The 20524-nt window shown below is 39.4% G+C and overlaps 1 protein-coding gene across 1 annotated transcript in view; it reads left to right on the top strand.

Moving 5' to 3' along the window:
• Positions 1 to 5318, top strand: part of LOC141766614 (chemokine-like protein TAFA-5) — a 49631-nt gene extending 44313 nt beyond the window's left edge. The window contains exon 4 of the mRNA XM_074633583.1: positions 4640 to 5318. Coding sequence (XP_074489684.1) covers positions 4640 to 4648 — 9 coding nt within the window. The 3' untranslated portion in view covers positions 4649 to 5318. The remainder of the gene's footprint in view (positions 1 to 4639) is intronic.
• The last annotated feature ends 15206 nt before the right edge of the window (positions 5319 to 20524 follow it).

Raw genomic sequence — 20524 nt, 5'->3', positions numbered from 1 at the left:
GACGTCTTGTTTCACACGGCACAAGAACACCGGTCTCCTGGGTGAAATTCGTGTCTATGTACACGAATCAATACATTCAATTTCGTGATTATCATAAAGTGGGCATGTCTGTAAAGGGGAGACTCGTGGGTACCCATAGAACCCATTTTCATTCACATATTTTGAGGTCAGAGGTCAAGGGACCCCTTTGAATTGGGCCTTACAGTTTTTCCTCGCCAAAATGTAGCATAACTTTGGAATGTTATTAAGCCTCCTTCGCGACAAGCTAGTATGACATGGTTGGTACCAATGTCATTTCATATGATAACGGTATCTAAACTCTCGCTCTAAAACTGAGCCTGCTACAGCCTCCAAAAAATTGATTGCATTAATGCATTAAGAAATCAGTGAATTTGCGTTAACGCGTTATCACATTAACTTTGACAGCCCTGAACTTTACTGCTTTTTTCTTTCTTAGTTTTTCATGGAAACAAATACATAATAATATGTAGGAATTGAGAAAGCTGTAATATTATGTATGTTGCTCCATCCCTGAGTAGGGCTTCAGGGTTTTTGGTTCTGATCTGTACCAACACTAAAACAATCCTTTTTTTATATCTTACATTAACAGAAGAACACATCCGTATACATTTTTGACCATTTTTTTGTGATTGTGTATTGATTTAGCCCTATCTCTAATCCTTGTATTGTTTTTCTGATATGTATTTTGTTCATATTTTTTCCATTTTCTTGGTGTTTTGTTGTTTGGTGCATAGATGGGGGAGACATTGGGACTCATTAATCCTGGCCATCATAGCCTCCTCTCTGGCGTTTCATGTTTTATCCTCCTTTCACCTTCTGCCTCTGGCTGCAGATTTGTGGTGTTTACGTTTTATCAGCCTGGCTCTGTCAAACGGTAACAAGATCTGCAACCCAACCCGTTCTCGCTCCCAATTCGTCAAACTTTTTGGTCGCAGTAAACAAATGCTTAATGTTGCGAATTAAACAAAAACACTTAGGATTAGGCAGCAAAACCACTTAGTTAGGTTTAGAAAAAAACAACATGTTTGGGCTTAATACTACTACGCTTTTACAGTGAAAATGAAACCACTGATGGGTTTGCACTGAAGTTAATGGAACGCCGTCTCACCGCGGCTAAAGGGTGCCTTGTGTGTCGGTATCGAACGCCGACGGCCGTGACAAAGAGTTGGTATTTAACGTCCTGGGAATGAGAACGGGCTGAACTGACAGTCTGCCACTTTGGGTTTGAACCACGAGTCGGTAACGATGGAGGTGCTTTCACGTGGTGGTTGAAGGGGTTAAACCTGCACACTACTCTTCGTGTCTTTTAGCTTTTCAGCCGAAAGCGTTGAACATTTCATTTCAAACATTCGTACATGATCATTACAGTCCGTGGAGCGAGGGTGTAATTTGCTGTTGCAAAGGTGTAATCAGGCGTCGCAGCAGAAAGCAGAACTCATTTGTGTCTCGCTGCATCGTTTTTTTCTTTTTTTCTTTTTTTCTTCACAGCATAACTGTCCTTGAACAAAGTGTGTGACTTTACCTGTCTGCATGTTTCTGTACGTTGAAGCCTCCCCTCTGGTTGAAACCTGCAGAGGTACTTTGAATTTATTTTCGGTCACACCGGGAGAGAAAAGACAGAGGGACAAATCACAGTCTGCTCAATCAGACAGAAATCCAATTCTCCTTGGAGAGAAGGACGACTATTTACTTTGAATGTGAAAACAGAGACTGAATATCCTGTAAATGGGTTTTTTTAGAACGAGAACGATTGCAGCTGCTTATATTCACCTTGGATTCTGCTCTGTTTGACTGAAACCTGTAAACAGTCAGATGTAGTTTGATGTTTTACACCAGCGTATTTACTCAAGTGCTGAACTGAAGTACAAATTTAAGGTGCTTTACTTTCCATTTTATGCTACAACTACTCCTCTACATCTCATAGGCAAATATTATACTTTTTACTCCACAACATTTGTCTGACTTATCTGTCGGTATCACTTACTATAATAAAATAAAAATCATTGATAAATAGTAAATTGATGGTTAAGTAAGGGATAATGTACAGCGAGCCGGTCATTGTCGTGAAATAAACCCCGGTCTTGCATCGCCCTGAAGGGGTTTATTTCAAAACAATGACCCGCTAGCTGTACATTATCCATCTTATTACACGGCTACTCACTTAAGAAATCAATCATTTGACACAGAAACGGTCCACCAGAGTCCGACATCAGAACTGCGTTCATAGCAACGGTCGGTTATACATAGCAACGGTCTGTTATACATAGCAACGGTCTGCTATAAAGAAATAACAGACCGTAGAAAGCCGTGATTGTCCAATCAGAATCAAGTATTCAACAAAACCGTGTAATAATTAAACTTAGTTAATCATTATTTTACTGTTAACAAACAATGAAATCATCATTAATAATGTTTACTAATTATTAGTAATGCTATAAAGCGTCAAAGCATTAATATGGTGTTGACTTTGACAGCCCTTATTTTTTATATATTTTCTGTTGAATCTGCACTATGAAAATTTGTGCTGCATTAGCTGCTAAACAGACAACAATCCCTGGATTGCTTTTGGTACTGAAACATGATGATAATGAGGCAACATTTATGGTTAATAAGGGCCGCCGATTTTATGATTTCCAAGCTGATTCACCTCCGTTCATCCTCAGTGGACATCAGAGGCGTTTATTACTGGAAAGATGAAGTTGTGCTAGTTATGTATGATGTTTTCCTTACGTTATATCACAGAAATGCATCTGCAAAAAAGTGACAAACATGATGGATTGTGGGATACTGCGGACTGAAGAGTCTACCTGTTGTGTCCTCCAGAACAGGACTGAAAAGGTCACAGTTTTCATGTTGTTTTCAGTGTTCACTCTGCTCAGAGGATGACCTGCAGCTCAGTGTATCACAGCAGCAGTGTTACCTCCTTTTGCTACAAAGACGTTTCATGTGTGCTCCGACTGCGGGAATGATCCAAACACACCTTCACCTCCATGTTTAATCAGCTTTGAGCGGAGCGTTTAGGGCCAGTCTGCATGTTGATGCTGTTTTCAGAGTGATGTATGGTTCTCAGTGTAATCCAGCTCGTCCTTGTCTGACTCCTCCGGCTCTTTTAGGATTCCAGCTGGAGTCAAACAGGATGGACATGAATAATTCAGGGGTGAGCGGCTCAGAGGTGCTGCTTCTTCTTCTTCTTTTTCTTCTTGTGAGTCCTCACCTGGAAGCAATTACAGCTAGAGCTCAGCCTCCACAGAGAGGACCGACATGTAGCGTCCCAGCTCGTCCCCAGAGCTTCATGTTTTTAATCAGAGCCTTCAGGAGGACACGTACACTCTCTATGAGATGCAGACTCTACATGTTTCTGTATAAATGAAAGTGTGTGTGTGTAGTTCAGTATCAAAAACACCAAAGCTCATGGTTTATTCAGGAAATTAAGTAACGGATAATGTACTGCGAGTCGGTTATTGTTGTGAAATAAACTCCGCCAGGTCTTGCATCGCCCTGAAGGGGTTTATTTCACAACAATGACCCACTAGCTGTACATTATCCCGCTTATTACACAGCTACTTACTTAAAGCGAGGATAGGCAGAATATTGTTGGCATCATTGGGCAAAAATTCAATAATAACCTTATTATAACATATTGTAATTCAAGTGTTCTGAGAGAAAACTAGACTTATTCACCTCCTCAAGGCTCTGTTTTCAGGCTTTTCAGACACAGAGGCGCATGATTTTTTTCAGATTACCTATCTCATGCACTACTGTCAGGATATAGTGAACCTTAAAGTTAAAAAATAACTTTTTTTAATCATATTTGCTCCAATCTCGCCTACTGATGCTTTAAGGTCCTGACACACCAAGCCGAGTGTAATGAGTTTTTGCGGCCCATTCAGCATGTTGATGCTGAATCGGCGGCGGAGCTCGTCGGTGAGAGAAACGAATTAGTGCACGAGAAGAGAAACGGAAGTGAAAAGTGTGGAAAGCAAGCAAACGAGTAAAGATAAGAGGAAAAACACAGAAGGCTCTTCTCATTTTTCATCTTCATCTCATCTGATCATTCCAATACATGGATATTTTCACAGCGACATGGCCATCTGGAATGAAGCTAAGTGGTGAGTGAGAGTGGTGTGAAAATGGTCGGCAAACACCGCTTTGTTTCATGTACGTATCAAAACAACGGCTTGTATATCCGCCGTCCTCAATCTTCTGGTTTCTCATTTTTGAAAGATGAATACAGACTACAGACATAGAACCCATTTTCATTCACATATCTTCAGGTCAGAGGTCAAGGGACCCCTTTGAAAATGGCCTGCCAGTTTTGTCTCGCCAAAATTTAGCGCAAGTTTGGAGCGTTATTTAGCCTCCTTCGAGTTTCGTATGATATCAGTATCTTCACTCTAGCTTTAAAACTAATAGTACTTTTGTTGTTGTTGTTGTTGTTTTGTGTTTTATATATAGATATACGAGCCCTTTAAAACTGTACAATATATATATATATAATATTAATATATAAAATAATGCATTTTATAAAACATTATGAAACATGACCTCATCAGACTCATGTAGCTGAACCAGCCGACGCTCTGATTGGTTGTGACGTATTATTATTTGTGTCCTCCAGGTCTCCTGACAGCGGCGGCGAGGACAGACGCTCCCCAGAGAGAGACTGGTTCCCATCGTCCATCGCCCATCATCGCCAAGCGGACCATCCGCCGCCGTGGCTAATGCTACTGACAAACCAATCATCAGCTGCTATCAGAGCCGAGGGGCGGGGCATCGCCACTTCCTCATGCTTGGGCGACCTGTGGAAACTGCAGCCTGACGTTCTTCTTCTTTCTGGGAAGACAATGTTTATTTTCCAGGAGATTTGGAAAAATAAGCGGATTATTACGACGGGCTGCTGGATTTCTTTTTGTTTGGAACAAAACTCTGTTTCGTTTTACAGACCAAAGATGAACAGAGCCGACAATGAGACGTTTTTAGACACCATGCACCACCACATCTATGTAAAGAAACAAACACATTGTGATATTATACAGTAAGTGACTTAACTGAGCAAAGTAAAATTGTATATGAGTTCATGATAAAAACGTGTATCTGTATGAGGAGAGCTGTCGATGTTTCTGTTGGGACGACTGGGATATTCATGTGCTGAACATCAGTCGGGTGGAGAAGGTGAAAAATCACATTCGCCATTTTTATGATGAGAACATAAAACTTTGTGCACTTTTATCAGAAACCTGAAGACATATTTACTTAGACTAAGTTACGCCACACTTCCGGTGTTAACTACGATCTTTCCTAAACCTAGGTGGTTTTCTTGCCGAACCCTAACGAAGTTGTTTCCTGTAAAATGGAAGTTTATTTTGACAAGACTGAAGCGGAAATTGACGCTGGACATACGTAAGGCCTATTGAAAGGGGCTGAGACACGGGCGGACACGGGGTACGGGGTATGACACATGCGCCGTGTAACTGGAGCTACGGCCATGCATTGCGATTGGCTCATTTCGGCGAGTACATACCAGGTTTTACTGCGCATGTGTTATACCCCAAAGATATGAGATGATGAGATGATGATATTAGATTGTAGTTACTTGAAAGCCCGGTGCATCTCGTATAGACGCTAAAGGGTGCCTTGTGTGTCGATATCAGACAAAGTGTTGGTATTTGATGCTCTGGGAATGAGATGTATTCTCCAAGGTGTTTGATATCAGTGTGCAAAGTTTCCACTTTTTCATTATAAAAACTGCGGAGCTCTAAATGATTTCTGGCTCTCCTCCACCAGACTACATTATGCATTCAATCAGATTGTACATTCTCCAACATGCAGCACGGTAGGTTGTAATGAAACAACAAGCAAACCATTTCACACTAGAGGCCAAGCTGTCATGTCTGTTTGGGAGGGGAGAGAGAAGCATTAAATGTATTTTCAAAAGCCTAAAGTTCTATATTTAACAATTGTATATGTCGTATCTTTGTAGAAAACCTTTATTTAACACATCGCTGCTGTTCAAAGCTCACTTTTGGTTTCCGACAGTCAAACTGTTTCACAGCAGGGACGGAGGAAGAGATTTTTTCTGATTAGTCATTCTTTATAAAGCATTTATAAGTTGTAACTAATGGTTTTATTAATTGTTAATGAATAATGAACTATTAATACCTAAACTTTTGGTTTGCTTGACTGGTTATGTATGCAGTTATAAATAATAGTAAAGGTGTCTTACAATATTCCATCAAGTCTACAGCTGTAAATATTATTAATAAACATAATGTCAGAGAGTTAAAGAGCTATGAAGACACATCAAGTGTCATAAGAGGAAGGATTAGCATTATTAATTAATTAACAATAAAGTCATTAGTTACAACTTATACATATTGTTTTTATGAGAAAGTGGCGTTGAGTTTTCCGTCAGTTATTGTAGGTTATGTACACCAAATCCCAGAATGCAGTGTGTCTGTAGGTCATTGCCTTATTTCATCTCCGTCTCCATCAGCTGGAGGAGATTAACTCACCCTCTCTGTTTTCTCTGCCAGTATGAACCATATTTTTCATTAAACAGAAAACACGAGTTCATCTGTGTTTCATCTCAAAGGTTTTCTTCTCATGACCGATTAAAGAGTTTGTGTGCGGACGACAAAAAGGAGGTAAGAAGTCTAAAATATCAAGGTGCCTTCAGGTACGGTAGTTTTTACAGTGTTCATGAGAACAACACATTAGTGTGGTAATCGAGAGTTCACAAATTCACAATGTAATTTTACTATTATTGGAGAGGTGAAACTCCAACAACACTTGAGGTATACAGAACAACTTTAGTGTTGATTCTTCATTAGTCGTGTTTTTAAATGTCGCAAAAAAAGAAATGTTTCCATCAACTGGTTTTGGAGCGAATAAACTCAGCTACACCGTAGTTTGGTCAGAAGTTGGCGCTATAGGCTACGCATGACTGTAATCCACCAGTAAACAGAGTATAGAAGAGATGGAGGTTGTGAACCAGAAACAAAACAAGCCACTTTGGCCATTTAATCATCTACATGAAAAAAATGGAGAGAGGTCTTCAGGAATTTGTTTCAATTGGGCAATTGAAATTTAAATTCTTCTTTCATTTTTTATCTGTTCAAAATGTACCTTAAAGGGAGATTTGTCAAGTATTTAACACTCTTATCAACATGGAAGTGGGCAAATATAACGCTTTATGCAAATGTATGTATATATTTATTATTGGAAATCAATTAACACAAAACCTTCAGATAAACACAAAAAATAATTACTACTCCTGTTTTTTGCAGTGCAGGAGTGATTTACTGCGAATGCACATAAACACACTCACGTAGATGTCTGCAAACAGGTGATTTAAATCGTCAGACTGACAGGTGTTACAGACTCAGTCGTCTCCCTGTCAAACAGAAGCCTTCAGACGTTTTCCTGCTGAATTCACAGGCTGAATGTGTCACTTTTCAAGCTTCAGATGAACTAAAAATACTGAGCCGAATGTAGGCTGAGCTCTCTGAGGCTTCACTGCTCTTACATTATCCTTTCCTTATTTATTAACTTTATATCCTGGCCTACTTCTCCCTCTCAGCACTATTAGCCCACTTTTTACACACAGAACAGGAAATCACCAGAAATCTGCTCCTCGGGATCAGTGAGGGCTGACAGGAAGTCTGTGGCTTTAAAGTTCACCTCGAGCAGCAGCTGAATGATGCTTTATCAATGAACTGTGTCGTGTCTTTTATATGATTCATGTGTCAGGACATCCCTGCACCTGCAGACTCCACAAGGGGCCTCAAAAACACTTTCTGCAGACTTCCAGAGAGTTAGTTAGGTTGCAGACTTCACCAGACTTCACTCTAAATTGTAGTAGTATGGCACAGGCGCAGTTTGCGTTGGTTCAGGGGGCTCACTGACGCCCCTGGTGGCCGTAGCCAAAGATGCATGTAGGGAATTAAATATTATCTAGGCTGTAATTTGTTTTTTATAATAAAACCAACAAGATAACTTTTTGTGGTATTTTTATTTTACCTGGTGGAGATCCCAAATACACCACAGACTTCTCTGTCTTATATTACTGGGATCTGTATCTGGTTTACTGACGGGTTTTGCAGTTTGTTCGAGTTCGGTTTCTATGGTAATTCTCGCAATATTCCCTCATTGTCCATATAGTGTTTTTTTGTTTGTTTGTTTTCTTTCTGGCAGAAAGGTGCTTTGAGCGTCCTGAAAATAAAAAAAACGCTTTTCTCTAGGCGACCGCATACGCTCTCTCCTCATTGGGAATAATTGAAAAAAGACGCTTGTGCTCAGAAAATAAACGCTTTATGGACACGTCATATGAAATGCGTCATATGAAATAGCACCTGCTGGTATCCTGATTATTAGCCAAATTTTCGTGTAAACGAAGCCTCTGTTGCACTCATTATATTTCCTCTATAGATTTCTTTTTGTGAACTCCTAACCTCGAAGTTCAAACTGCACCTCTGCAATATTGCAACACATTCTCATCCCAAATCGTCACATACTGAGGCTTTTGCATCACTTTTCGGTTGCAGTAAACACGTGCTTAATGTTGTGAATTAAATAAAAACACTTACTTAGGTTTAGGCAACAAAACCATGAGGTTTAGTAAAAAAATAACATAGTTGGGCTTAAAACTACTACATTTTTAAAGTGCAAATGTGACTTGACGGTGGGAACGCGGGACACGAACGAACAGCTGATTGTAAAGTGAAAGTGAAACTTAACGCACGGGACATGAACAGTGGTCTCCTTGTGTTTGTTGCACCCATCCACCTCCCCTCCCACCCTCTGTGTCTCTTTCACTCTTTAAACTACGTCACCAAAGCACTTTCTCTGAGCGTTTACTGTTGTCGCGGATGGGTTTACATTGTAGTTAATGGAAAAGCACAGCACATCTCATACCGACGCTAAAGGGTGCAGAGTGCGGCGGTGTCACACGCTGACAGCCGTGACAAAGCATCTGGGAATGAGAACGGGCTTGTGGATGTGACATTATTAAAAAAAAAAAAAAGAATAATAATCAAGATCATGATCACAATAACAATCAGTTATCAATCAGTCTATCGGGTTTAATTTAACGGTTAAGATGTTACATTGTCTCGCGGTCACAAGGTGTCATTTGTCATTGATTGGTTGCCTAATACTGTATGAGGCATTTCACAGGGCAGACACAGGAAGATGGGGGAAGAAGATGCCCCATTAGTCGCTAGTCAGTGAAGTTAACTATAGTTTCCTAACCCTAACTATGTGATTGTGTTGTCTAAATCCAACTTCCTGTGACAACGGAAGTTTATTTTGAAATGACGCACCATCCCCGGTCCGTCCAAAACGCATGATGGGTACACCGTGCGTTGGTCTCTAATGCCGAAGGGCTTTGACCAAGCGGCGGTATTTGACGAGTTGGGAGTGAGAATGTGTTGATTGTTAGTACTAATGCTGTCAAGTTCGCAGTTTATTCCAGTCCTGCAACAGACACAGATACCAGATTGGTATTTAATTTATTGATTGCTGTCGTGATGTAAAGAGAATATCAACTAATATAACAAAAAAAGTTTCTAAAATACATCCCCCACCCTATAGCTTTAAGTCAATACACAGTGTTAATCACAATATCTGCTGAAATGTAAGAGTAACAGTCTGTGATCCCTCCCTCCCCCTCTGTCGTCACGGCTGCAGGGAGTTGAGCTGATGTCAGCCAGTCGTCAGGCTCCATTTAACATCACTAACAGCCTGAATACATTAACACCTGCTGTGTGTGTGTGTTTAACTGAGGAAATGCTTAGCAGATGAATTGATAATGACAATAACTGTGAGCTGCACTTGTCTGACCGTCTGACCGCTCGTGTTTCTGTACCCATCAAACTCCTTTTTTCAGCAATGTCGTCGTGTTCTCACTTCTTACAGCGTCGTCACAGCCAAACTCTACTGTGCGTCTTTGCGCGATATGTGGTTTTAGAAGCTTGGTAATGTAGTGACTAGTCGCAGGACTGGTTGGTGACTATTGTAGCTGGCAAAACAATCACTAACATACTAGCCAGCTGGGGAAAAAAAACATGATTGCTCAGTCATAATAAACATAATGGCACTGGTGGGCTCATGTTCGCCCCCATGTTCGAAAAAAAAGCTGCAAAAAGCCCTCTTGGATGCCCTCCTATGGGAGATAAAACATAATGAAGAGCTCTCTTTGATGCCCTACATGCTAGAAAATTAGTTGGCCTCTACATGGTTAAATAGATAGATAAGATAAGATAAACCTTATTGATCCCCAGAGCGGAAATGTGGTTGTAGGACAGAAATACAGATAAATGAAAATAAAATAAATAAATAATAAGAACATTATAAAACCGAAATAAGAATAGAATAAAAATAGAAAAACTATACTAAAGTGACAGTGGTGTGATTAACAGCAGCAGAGTCAGCAGGTCTATGTTACGGTACACCAGACTGATGACGTGATTGAATAATGGTACTCAGTGTTTGTCTGTATTGGATATTTAATATATATATAATACAGAATACGATGTAAAAAAAAGATATTAACATAATGTAGTATAATATGTTAAATGATGATGTAGTATAACAACACAGTGTCACGGCAGTTTGTGAAATAGTCCCGACATTTTTTTCTATTTGATTTGTGTACATAGACACACATTTCCCTTTTTTTTCGTGATGCTCAGCACGACTTTCAACAACGTAATTTTCGTGCGTTTTTCTACGGATGTCCAGCAACATGTGATGCACGTGTCAATTTCCACTTCAGTCTTTTCAAAATAAAACTACTTAGTTAGGTTTAGGAAAAGATCGCAGTTTGGGTTAAAATAACACCTGAAGTGGACATGCACAGAAGTGGTTTTGAGTACTTTGCCAGGGGTTTATATTAGTGTTTGTCTGTCTTTGGACAGATTGTGTTACTGTGATGGCATCACAACCGAGCAAGATGCTGTCACGAAACTTTAAAGATGTGGAGTTGAGATCAAAATGAAGGCTGAGTTAAAAGATGGGTGTGGTCTGAGTGAGGGCATCAAAAGTAGGGGGACGGAAGTGGGGAACGGGCGATTGCCCCCGTCCCACTTTTTGCTCCTGGTCCAATTTGGCATCGCGGCTGGTGTCATCGTAAGATGATCTCTAGTTTTAGTTGTGTTAGAACTGGAGCAGTCAGGTTTATTAAAGGTGCTCTATTCGATATCCAGAGCATTAATGTAGCATCAAACAGCCACTGACTATGTAAAGATATAGAGGAGTAATGTCTACCTGAGCAGAGAATGAAGTCTTTCTCCCTCTGTGTTTGTTGTAATCTAAGCTTCTCCTCGCTTTGTTGACATAGCTGGGACGGCTTTATCACTCGGCAGTCAAGCCATTTTGGCTTCATGCACCACTGAGCAACTCTGAACAACTGTACATCCATGGTTGAGAGGCAATACAAATGCTCCCAGTCCCGTATTAAGCACCTTTAACATTATGTGCCACTGTCGAAATATAAGCAGGCAAATCCCATGAAAATGAATTGATTTTATCACAATAGTTTTTACCTTTTTAAAATGCTGGTGTGACCGCCTTTCACTTGGTGTTATTATGAATAATAGAAGTAGTGGAACATCAATAAAACCCGAGTTGTAATAAACCAGAATCATCCTTTCCGCAGTAATAAATAAAGATAGCTCTGTGCTGTCACTTTATACTTTGATTTTATAGAACAAGATCTCACGAAAACACATTAGAGTTGTTTTCATGTGGAGCCTCGCGGTCCTGATGTAAAACTCTGTGAATGTTAAACCAGACCTGGCGAAGCTCAGCAGAGCTCTATTAAACCCTGCCAGCCTCACTGACATGATGCCATTAAAATGTGACCCGCGTTGTGAGGGTTGGTGTGTGTGTATGTGTGTCCTCACATTTGATATTCGTGCAGTGTTTCTCAGTGTGGGAAACTGGACCAGTTTTGTTTAGAGAAGCTCAGAGCCGCTCAGAAAAACACAAAGTAATGAGTCTTATTCTGAAAATCTGATGTACTAGATGGCCGAGTACGGCTCCTCCACTTTGGTTAAGACTGAAATATCTCGACAACTCTTGGATGGATTGACGCTAAATTTGGTACAGACATTCATGTTCCCCAGAGGATGGGTCCCAATGACTTTGGTGATCCTCTGACTTTTCCTCTGGTGTCACCATGTGGTTTATTTTTGGGGTTTTATGCAAAATATCGACAAGTATTGGATGGATTGTTATGAAATTTGGTTCACACATTCATGTCGCCCTCAGGATCATTTGAAATAACTTCTCTGACTATTAAGTAGGGCTGTCAAAGTTAACAGAATAATAACACGTTAACGCAAATTTGTTTTAACGCCACTAATTTCTTTAACGCAATTTGAAGTTTTAGGTTGTAGCAGGTTCAGTTTTAAAGCAGTGAAGAAACTGGTATCATATGAAACTAGAAAACCTGTCTTTTTTCTAGCTTGTCGTGAAGGAGGTTAAACAACGTTCCAAACTTGCACTAAATTTTGGCGAGTAAAAACTGTCATGCACATTTACAGAATAAATTAATTATACGGTATGTGTTATATTTACATGTAAAACATTAGGAGAGCTCAGAGAGAAATGTGACAAACCAAAGAGAAAACTTGGAAGGTCAGAGTGACTTCCAAATCCATCATCAGCGTGAAAAGTAAGTGAAATGTTAATATGTTTTTTCTCTGAGTTATTCAGGAACGACTCTTTGCGTTTTGGAAACCATCAGCAGCTGATGAATTCTGTGCAGATGAAGTTTACCTTGAAATGTTCAGCAAACAAACATCTTTTCATATGTAAATGTCATATACATATTCATATTCACGCACATATCATTGATCTGAACACAAACAAACATGTAGTTTGCAGTAACTTTGTGTCCTTGAAAACGTCCTTGATAAAAGGAATCATGGAGAGCTGAAGAAAGTTTGAGGACCGAAGTTGAAACTGAAGTGTAACAGTCAAACATTAGACTGAGCCTAACCGTGCTGCTTTCTATCCTGTGTTGTGTGTTATAGTCGATCGATTAACCCAACCTGAAGTCTGTCATATCTCTCGGCCGAGTCACAGCAGGAATTTATGACTCTATGATCAACTAATCTGATACAGTGACAAACTGAGACTTTCTTGATTTGCAAAATATAAGATTATGTTTAAATTGACAAACATCTATGTGTGATTCATGTCGCATTTCAAACAGGATCAAATAATATTTGTCTCTTGTTGACTACCGTTCATATTTTTTCAGAAGTAAAGTAGCATGGAGGTCCACCGGAAGGAGCAGGACTTCACCTCTTTATTTATCATTCATCCACCCGACAACCTCCTATAGGCGGACTTTCATTAGGAACGTATTTGTGATACGTCAAAAACAAACGTAATCCGGGAGAAAATACGTTCCCTAGTTTCATAATATGGGAATGGAATTTTTAGGAGAGCAGGCTGACAGAGAAAAAACATCAGCCTCTGATAATAAACAGCCGTCATATCGGCCTCAGAGTGGGGAGCTGTAATGGATGCAGGAGGCATGAAAAATGCAGCAGATTCCCCTTAAAACTCTCATCCTACATGTAACATTATCATGAGGGGATACACACAAACACAAACACACACACAAACACACATACACATACTATCAAACACGCACGCGCCTCTCACAGCAGAGTAATGCCATTTTCCATTAACTTGAATTATGTTACATACGACACACAGTACATATATAGTATGTGTCGGAGGGTTTTCAGTTTGAATAATTGAAGCTCAGGAGCTTCATGTTAGATGGATTTGATGCATGTATATTTCCACATGTTCGTACACACACACGGTAGCTTGACATATGATACATATACAGTACATATATATATATATGTATATATATATACACGGTACATATATATAGGTTTTGTAGGTCATCTGATCTGGAATAAATGTTGTGTTTTTATGAAGTCTGGACATTTTAAAATGTAAATATCTTCTCCATCTCATTCTCTCTGACGTCCAGTGAAGCAGGCGGGAAGGTGACATTCAGGAGTCTCCACTCGGGTTGTGAATCCATCAGTTTTGGTCTCCGGCGCTCTGAAACAACCAGCAGGTTCACAACAAAAGACCTCCGCTTCCTGCCCCCTGTAATCCTGTTACTACACCTCCGCTGCACCCGTCCCTCCATCACCTGGAGGCAGGGGGGGAAGGAAGGTCATATAGACGTCTAGAAAAAAACCTGGTTTTGTATTATTTGACAGGGAGTGAGGCGTCAGCTGATCAGGAGTCTCTGACTACAGCTTCATATTAACAAGATCAACTATCTGACGGTTGTTCTGCTCATGCTTCTACATCTCATTTAGCTTCAGAATTTGTCGAAACACACTTTATTTCTTCTTCTCGTGTGTTTGTCAGTGGTGGAAGAAGTATAAAAGTAAAAGTACTAATATACCACACTGTGAAAATCAGTGCTTGAAGTGGGAAAAAAAAATGGTAAAAAATGAGGTCACCAGAAAATGTTACCTTAAATGTACTTGCATAATAAATGAGGCAAATATGTATCATAAAACAAAGAACCAGATCAAATTAAGTGTATTTTAATATTTGTAATTTAAAGATACATTCACAAAACTCTGAAAGAAAATCCATGTTGATAAGAGTATTAAATACTTGACAAATCTCCCTTTAAGGTACATTTCGAACAGATAAATAAAGTGTGATTAATTTGCGATTAATCGCGATGAACTATGGACAATCGTGTGATTGATCGTGATGAAATATTTTAATCGATTGAGAGCCAACCAATCAGAGTTCAGAGAGTTTTATTATTCATCATTTAGCCTTTAAGGCGTCACAGCTGACCTTTCATGACAAAGAAACTAAAAGTTCATCGATCAATAAAAACACAAACACAACAGAAGCGTCCTCTACCACTCGCGTTAATATGCGTGAGGGCGTTGCAAACTGGTCATGTGACAACCTTAAAGGGACAGGACAGGTGAGGTCACGAGGACAGGGGGGACATCAAGGAGTCCTGAAGGACGAGGAGGGTCAATGTTAACGGGCAAATGAGGCGAGTACCCGGGACGAAGTACGACAGGTACCACGACAGGGAAGACGGGTACGACGCGTTGGTCCCTCTGAGACACGGCGGGGGACCAGAGAGACGATGCTGCCTGCAGATGATTAATGTCGGGGTCAGAGCGGTTTGTTGAAGGTTAGATGAGGCGGGTGATGACTGAGGCGGCGGTCCCAGCTCGCCGCCATGACACCTTGCGGACAGGTACGCAGCAGCGATTGGCCCGAAGAACTCCCAGCAGGCGTTCAGAGTGCAGATGAAGCTGCACTCGTCTCCCCTGAGCTTCCCCTGCCTCAGTTTTTCCTCCACATGCTAGAATACATCCCAGAGACATTTATCATCTGAAACTTTAAAATGCCTCGTTTCCTTAATTAAACCTCCTTTGACGTCACGATGAATTTCTCCCGCGGTCAGTTTGAAGACGAGTGCGGCGCCCTGCGGTGATAAATAATGATTCTTTGATTTCCTCGTCTCAGATGTGACGGTGTGAACAGACTGTGAACCATTTTACTAGCGGTGGATGAAGTACCTGAAAGCCACACATGAGTAGATATCTAACCAGAAAATGACTTTAGTAGAAGTTAAAGTCACCTATTAGAATATTACGTGAGTAAAAGTCTTAAAGTATCTCATAGTACTTAATTATTACGTGAGTCATTTTCTGATATTAAATGTACCTAAGTATTGAAAGTAAAAGTACAAGTAAATGCTGTTATTAAAAAAAGCAAGCAAGTCAAATTTTTGAGCTTTATGAAGTTTATTCCTCTTAACATGAACACCACCTTAAAATGGAGACTAAGTTACACTTGAGGAAAAACGAGGTCTTCACAACTTAAAGGATTTAAAGAACAAAATCCATTTTTTCCTTCCCTCGTAGCAGCATAGCGCGTTCTGACATGCAGCCTGAAATCGAAACTTAACTACGGTTTTAAGAGCACTTTGTTTGCATCATCATGTGAATGATGTAACTGGCGCGCTAGGACCACTGATTCACTAAACTTGCTTGCTTATAATAGTAATAAGCAATGAAGATGCTTAGGGGAGATGTATCGGAGTAAAAGTACACATTTTATTTAGGAAATTTAGTGGAATACAAGTGAAAGTTGACAGAAATATAAAAGCTCAAGTAAAGATACTCTCCTAAAATTCGAAGATTAGTACTTTGTTATATTGCACCACTGCATTTATCTGCTGCTGGATGAACGCTTCAGATTTAATTCAGATTATTTCCCGCTGAAAGACTCCAACGACATCACAAATGATGAAAATGAGACGAATGTTGAGCTGCTGCAGTGACTTTTTATTAACAGTGGAAGAATTCAAGCTGACAAAACCAAACAGCAAACAGAAGCAACGCACTTCTTAAATTTTCGGCCCTGCCCTTAGGTTATGTTTTTCATTTCGGATAATTCTTTCATCGTTTCCCGTTTTATTTTGATAAACTAACCTCTCCTGTTGTCTTCAACCTGCACTTGTGTGTTTCCCGCATCTTTGATTATCCACACCTGCCGTCTATTACTGACCTGCCCCTGATTTTGCCATTAGTTTACCCTGTTTATACTCCCTTGTTTTCCCTTTTCCCTTGCCAGGTTGTCTTTAAGTGCTCACCGCTTTCCACCAATCCTCCAGTGTAAGTCTTCTATGGTTTTTGGACTTTGCTGACTCCCTGTCTGGATTTGTCTGCTCTGTTTGGACTGACCTTCTCTGCCACATAGTGGCATTCGCATGTCATTTGTACACCACACAAATGTCTGCAGTTAGGTTCAGACAAGAAAACACCTAACTTAGGTTCAGGGAAAAAAAACACTTATTTAGGTTAAGGAAAAACATCATAGTTGGGCTTAAAATAGGTACGTAAATGAAGTAAAATAAGTACGGAAACAGATACGGAAAAATCTTCACAAACGTCACTAATGTAACTTACAAAACAAAACGGGTCTGCTGGTTAAAAGTCCGGTGTTTGTTGGACCCATTTATCTCCCCACCCGCCCACCATCAGTGATCTTTTTATACTACATCACTAACTCGAGCATTTATATATACGGATGTGTTTACAAGTGTTCCTAATTAAAACTCAGCAATCAACATGTTATATCTTGTTTGTTTAATTCATAAAAAGTTGAAGAACAAAAAACTATTTTCAGTTTTATGTGGGGTTCTGTGGACTATTTCACAATGTCACTGAAATCAAATTTTCTAATAAAGAAATATCTTATCTTAAATCTATCTGTCTGTTTTTTTTATCCTGAAGAGGATGAAATGAAACATATTCTGTTTGCAGCTCTTTCGCTCCTTCCACTTAACTGCCTTTCACAAAGCTGCGTACAGATCTGAACAGTCTGACTAAATATTTAATAAATACCGAAGGGATAGATAATCTAAAAACAAGACCATTTCAGATTGTTGTAACTGCATTTCTTCTGTTTCCACGACACGTATATTCTCTATAACTGCTATAAATATATGATGAAGGTATGAATCTTTTATTTTCATGTCAGACAACGACTCGTCAAACGGCAAAACAACACAGTGAAAATAAGATTCTCTTCTCTTCTTCACTTTGTTGTCTGCTTCCCTCTTTTCTTCTAGATCTTTACTCAGCTGCAAATTAACGACTTCATGACAACTGAAATCACTCAAAACTAAAAGAAATACCTGTTATTTCTGAGGAGAAAAAGAAGGAGAAGAAATAGGAACGTGTGGACGAAAAGACAAAAGGACAGTGAAGGAGGAAATGAAGGAAGGAAGCAATGCAAGAAATGGATGAGAGGAAGGGATGGAGGGATAAATTAGACGAAGGAAAGTAAAAGGGAGAGAAATTAATGCAACAAATGTAAAAAGCGTCAAATTAAAGGAAAGATGAAATGAAGTAAAATAAAAAGGAATGAGGTCAAGGAACAGGAAAGGAAGGAAAGAAGAAACAAGGAAAAAGGAGGAAATAAATAAATGCAAGAATTGAAGAAAGCCAGTTTTGGAATGAAGGTGTGCAGAAGGAAATTAAATAAAGGAAGACAGAAAAGAATAAAAGGAATGGAAGAGAGGGGAGAAGGACAGGAAGGAAGGAACAAGGACGAAAGAGATAAAATCAATAATGGACGAAAGGAAGAGGAAGGAAAGAAAACAAAGAATGGAAAGAGGGAGGAAATTAAATAAGAGAAAGAAAGGAAGACAAAGAAATGGAAAAGATGAAGGAAGGAAATGAGGGAGGAACAAATGGGAGGAAAGGAGGAGGAAAAGGAAGGAAGAAAGGAAGAAATGAAGAGGGAGGAAGGACTGCAAGACTGGAGGAAACAAAGGCAGGAAGTAAAAGCGAAGAAATTTAATAGAAATGCAAGGAATGGAAGAGAGGAAGGAGGGAAGGAAAGTAGGATGGACTGCAAGATAAGTAGGAAAGGGGGAATGAAGAAAGGAAGGATTGTAAGGAAGGAGGGCAGAAAGAAAGAGGGCCAAGATGGGAAAAGGGGAAGAAATGAAAGAGAGGAAGGAAGAGAAAACTAAATAAATGATACAATATTTAGATCTGTGATGTTTCCGTCCTTTAAAAGCTGTTTTCTCTCCCCCCTCCCCTCTTCCTCGCTTCATGTTGATCCCTCTCAGGATCGCGGTGGTGAGAATGTGCAAATGGACCTGAAAGAAACATAAATGATTCACTGCTCGTCTTCACAGGAGGTCAGCGAGGAGCCGAGGTCAGCGAGGAGCCGAGGTCAGCAAGGAGCCGAGGTCAGCGAGGAGCCGAGCTCAGCGAGGAGCCGAGCTCAGCGGCCGTCCGTCCACCAGCGTGCGAGCGGTCGGCTTTAAAAGGGAAAATGTGTTTGTTTCATTGGACCGTACGGTGATGTGAACTGATGTGAACTGATGTGAACTGATGTCACTTCACATATGGAAATAAATCCACATCAATAAATAAAGCGTGGTTGAGCTGCTGGTCATCCAATCACGATCAAGACATGATGAAGTCAAACTGCATCTGGTGGGTTAATGTTTTGTATTTTTATTCAAAAGCTGCTTAAGATCAAAACACATCAGCTCTGCTCTATCGAGTTAATCCCAGTAGATTCTGCATTTATTTCTGCTCTTGATTTCTTAAGTGGAAAAGTGCGATTAAGTATTTCATTTTCAACTTCGTTTTATTTTACTTAGGGATTTATATAGGGACTCAAAATTTGCGCTACATTTTGGTGAGGAAAAACTGGCCATTTTCAAAGGGGTCCCTTGACCTCTGACCTCAAGATATGTGAATGTAAATGGGTTCTATGGGTACCCACGAGTCTCCCCTTTACAGACATACCCACTTTATGATAATCACATGCAGTTTGGGGCAAGTCATAGTCAAGTCAGCACACTGACACACATTCAGCTGTTGTTGTCTGTTGGGCTGCAGTTTGCCATGTTATGATTTGAGCATATTCTTTTATGCTAAATGCAGTACCTGTGAGGGTTTCTGGACAATATTTGTCATTGTTTTGTGTGTTAATTGATATTCAATAATAAATATATATGTACATTTGCATAAAACAGACTATTTGTCCACTCCCATGTTGATAAGAGTATTAAATAAGTGTCAAATTTAATTTTCAACAGATAAAAAATGTGTGATTAATTAGCGATTAATTGCAATTAACTATGGACAATCATGCGATTAATCGTGATTAAATATTTTGATCGATTGACAGCTCTAATTCAATAGTCACCTAAGACAATATACTCAAGACTCACTCTAAAATTATTAAATCGTGGAACACCGTATCTCCGATTTGTATTCACTGCTCAGGACACGGTTTGGGTCACAGACAACAGATACATTTGTGGTAGTAAAACACTCAACATTTTGACTTCACAGAGTTTAACATTTTATTTTGAATACTTCACTATCATCACATATCCAGATATTTAAATATATTAACTTTCTCCCGTCTGTATTTCACATTAATTGTCATTAAGTGTTTTTGTATTTGTCAAATTTTTTTGACCAACATGTTCCTCAACCATCATAATTTGATCTTATTGAAATGTTTTTCAGTCATTTTGTGAATTAAAGGTCTTATTGATAAAATTGTTTTAATGAAAGATAATAAAAATAAATAATACATCCCCAGAGCTTTTAAAAAGGTGCATAATGAAATAAAATATTGCTTTTTCTTTAAAAAAAAAAGTATTAAGATTGTGAATTAATCATTTTAAACATTTTGGCGGATACAAAATGAATGTTTTGTTTATCTCTGTGGAAGATATTTAATGTTTTGGTTCCCACTTCTGACAAGGTACGACATCTTGTGGCTCTATATAAGTGCTCTTTATAAATAAGCGTTATTATTACAATACTTTATACTTCTTAAAGTCTTACATTTCAACATTTGTTGCTGTGTTATTGATATTGTCCGAACTGTTTCCGACTTTGCTCTACGCTGTCAGACATGATGTCTGTGG

The sequence above is a fragment of the Sebastes fasciatus genome, chromosome 4 (assembly GCF_043250625.1).
Source record: "Sebastes fasciatus isolate fSebFas1 chromosome 4, fSebFas1.pri, whole genome shotgun sequence".
Taxonomy (NCBI): Eukaryota; Metazoa; Chordata; class Actinopteri; order Perciformes; family Sebastidae; genus Sebastes; species Sebastes fasciatus.
The sequence above is the reverse complement of the archived record's forward strand: the minus strand, read 5'-3'. Positions and strand labels throughout refer to the sequence as shown.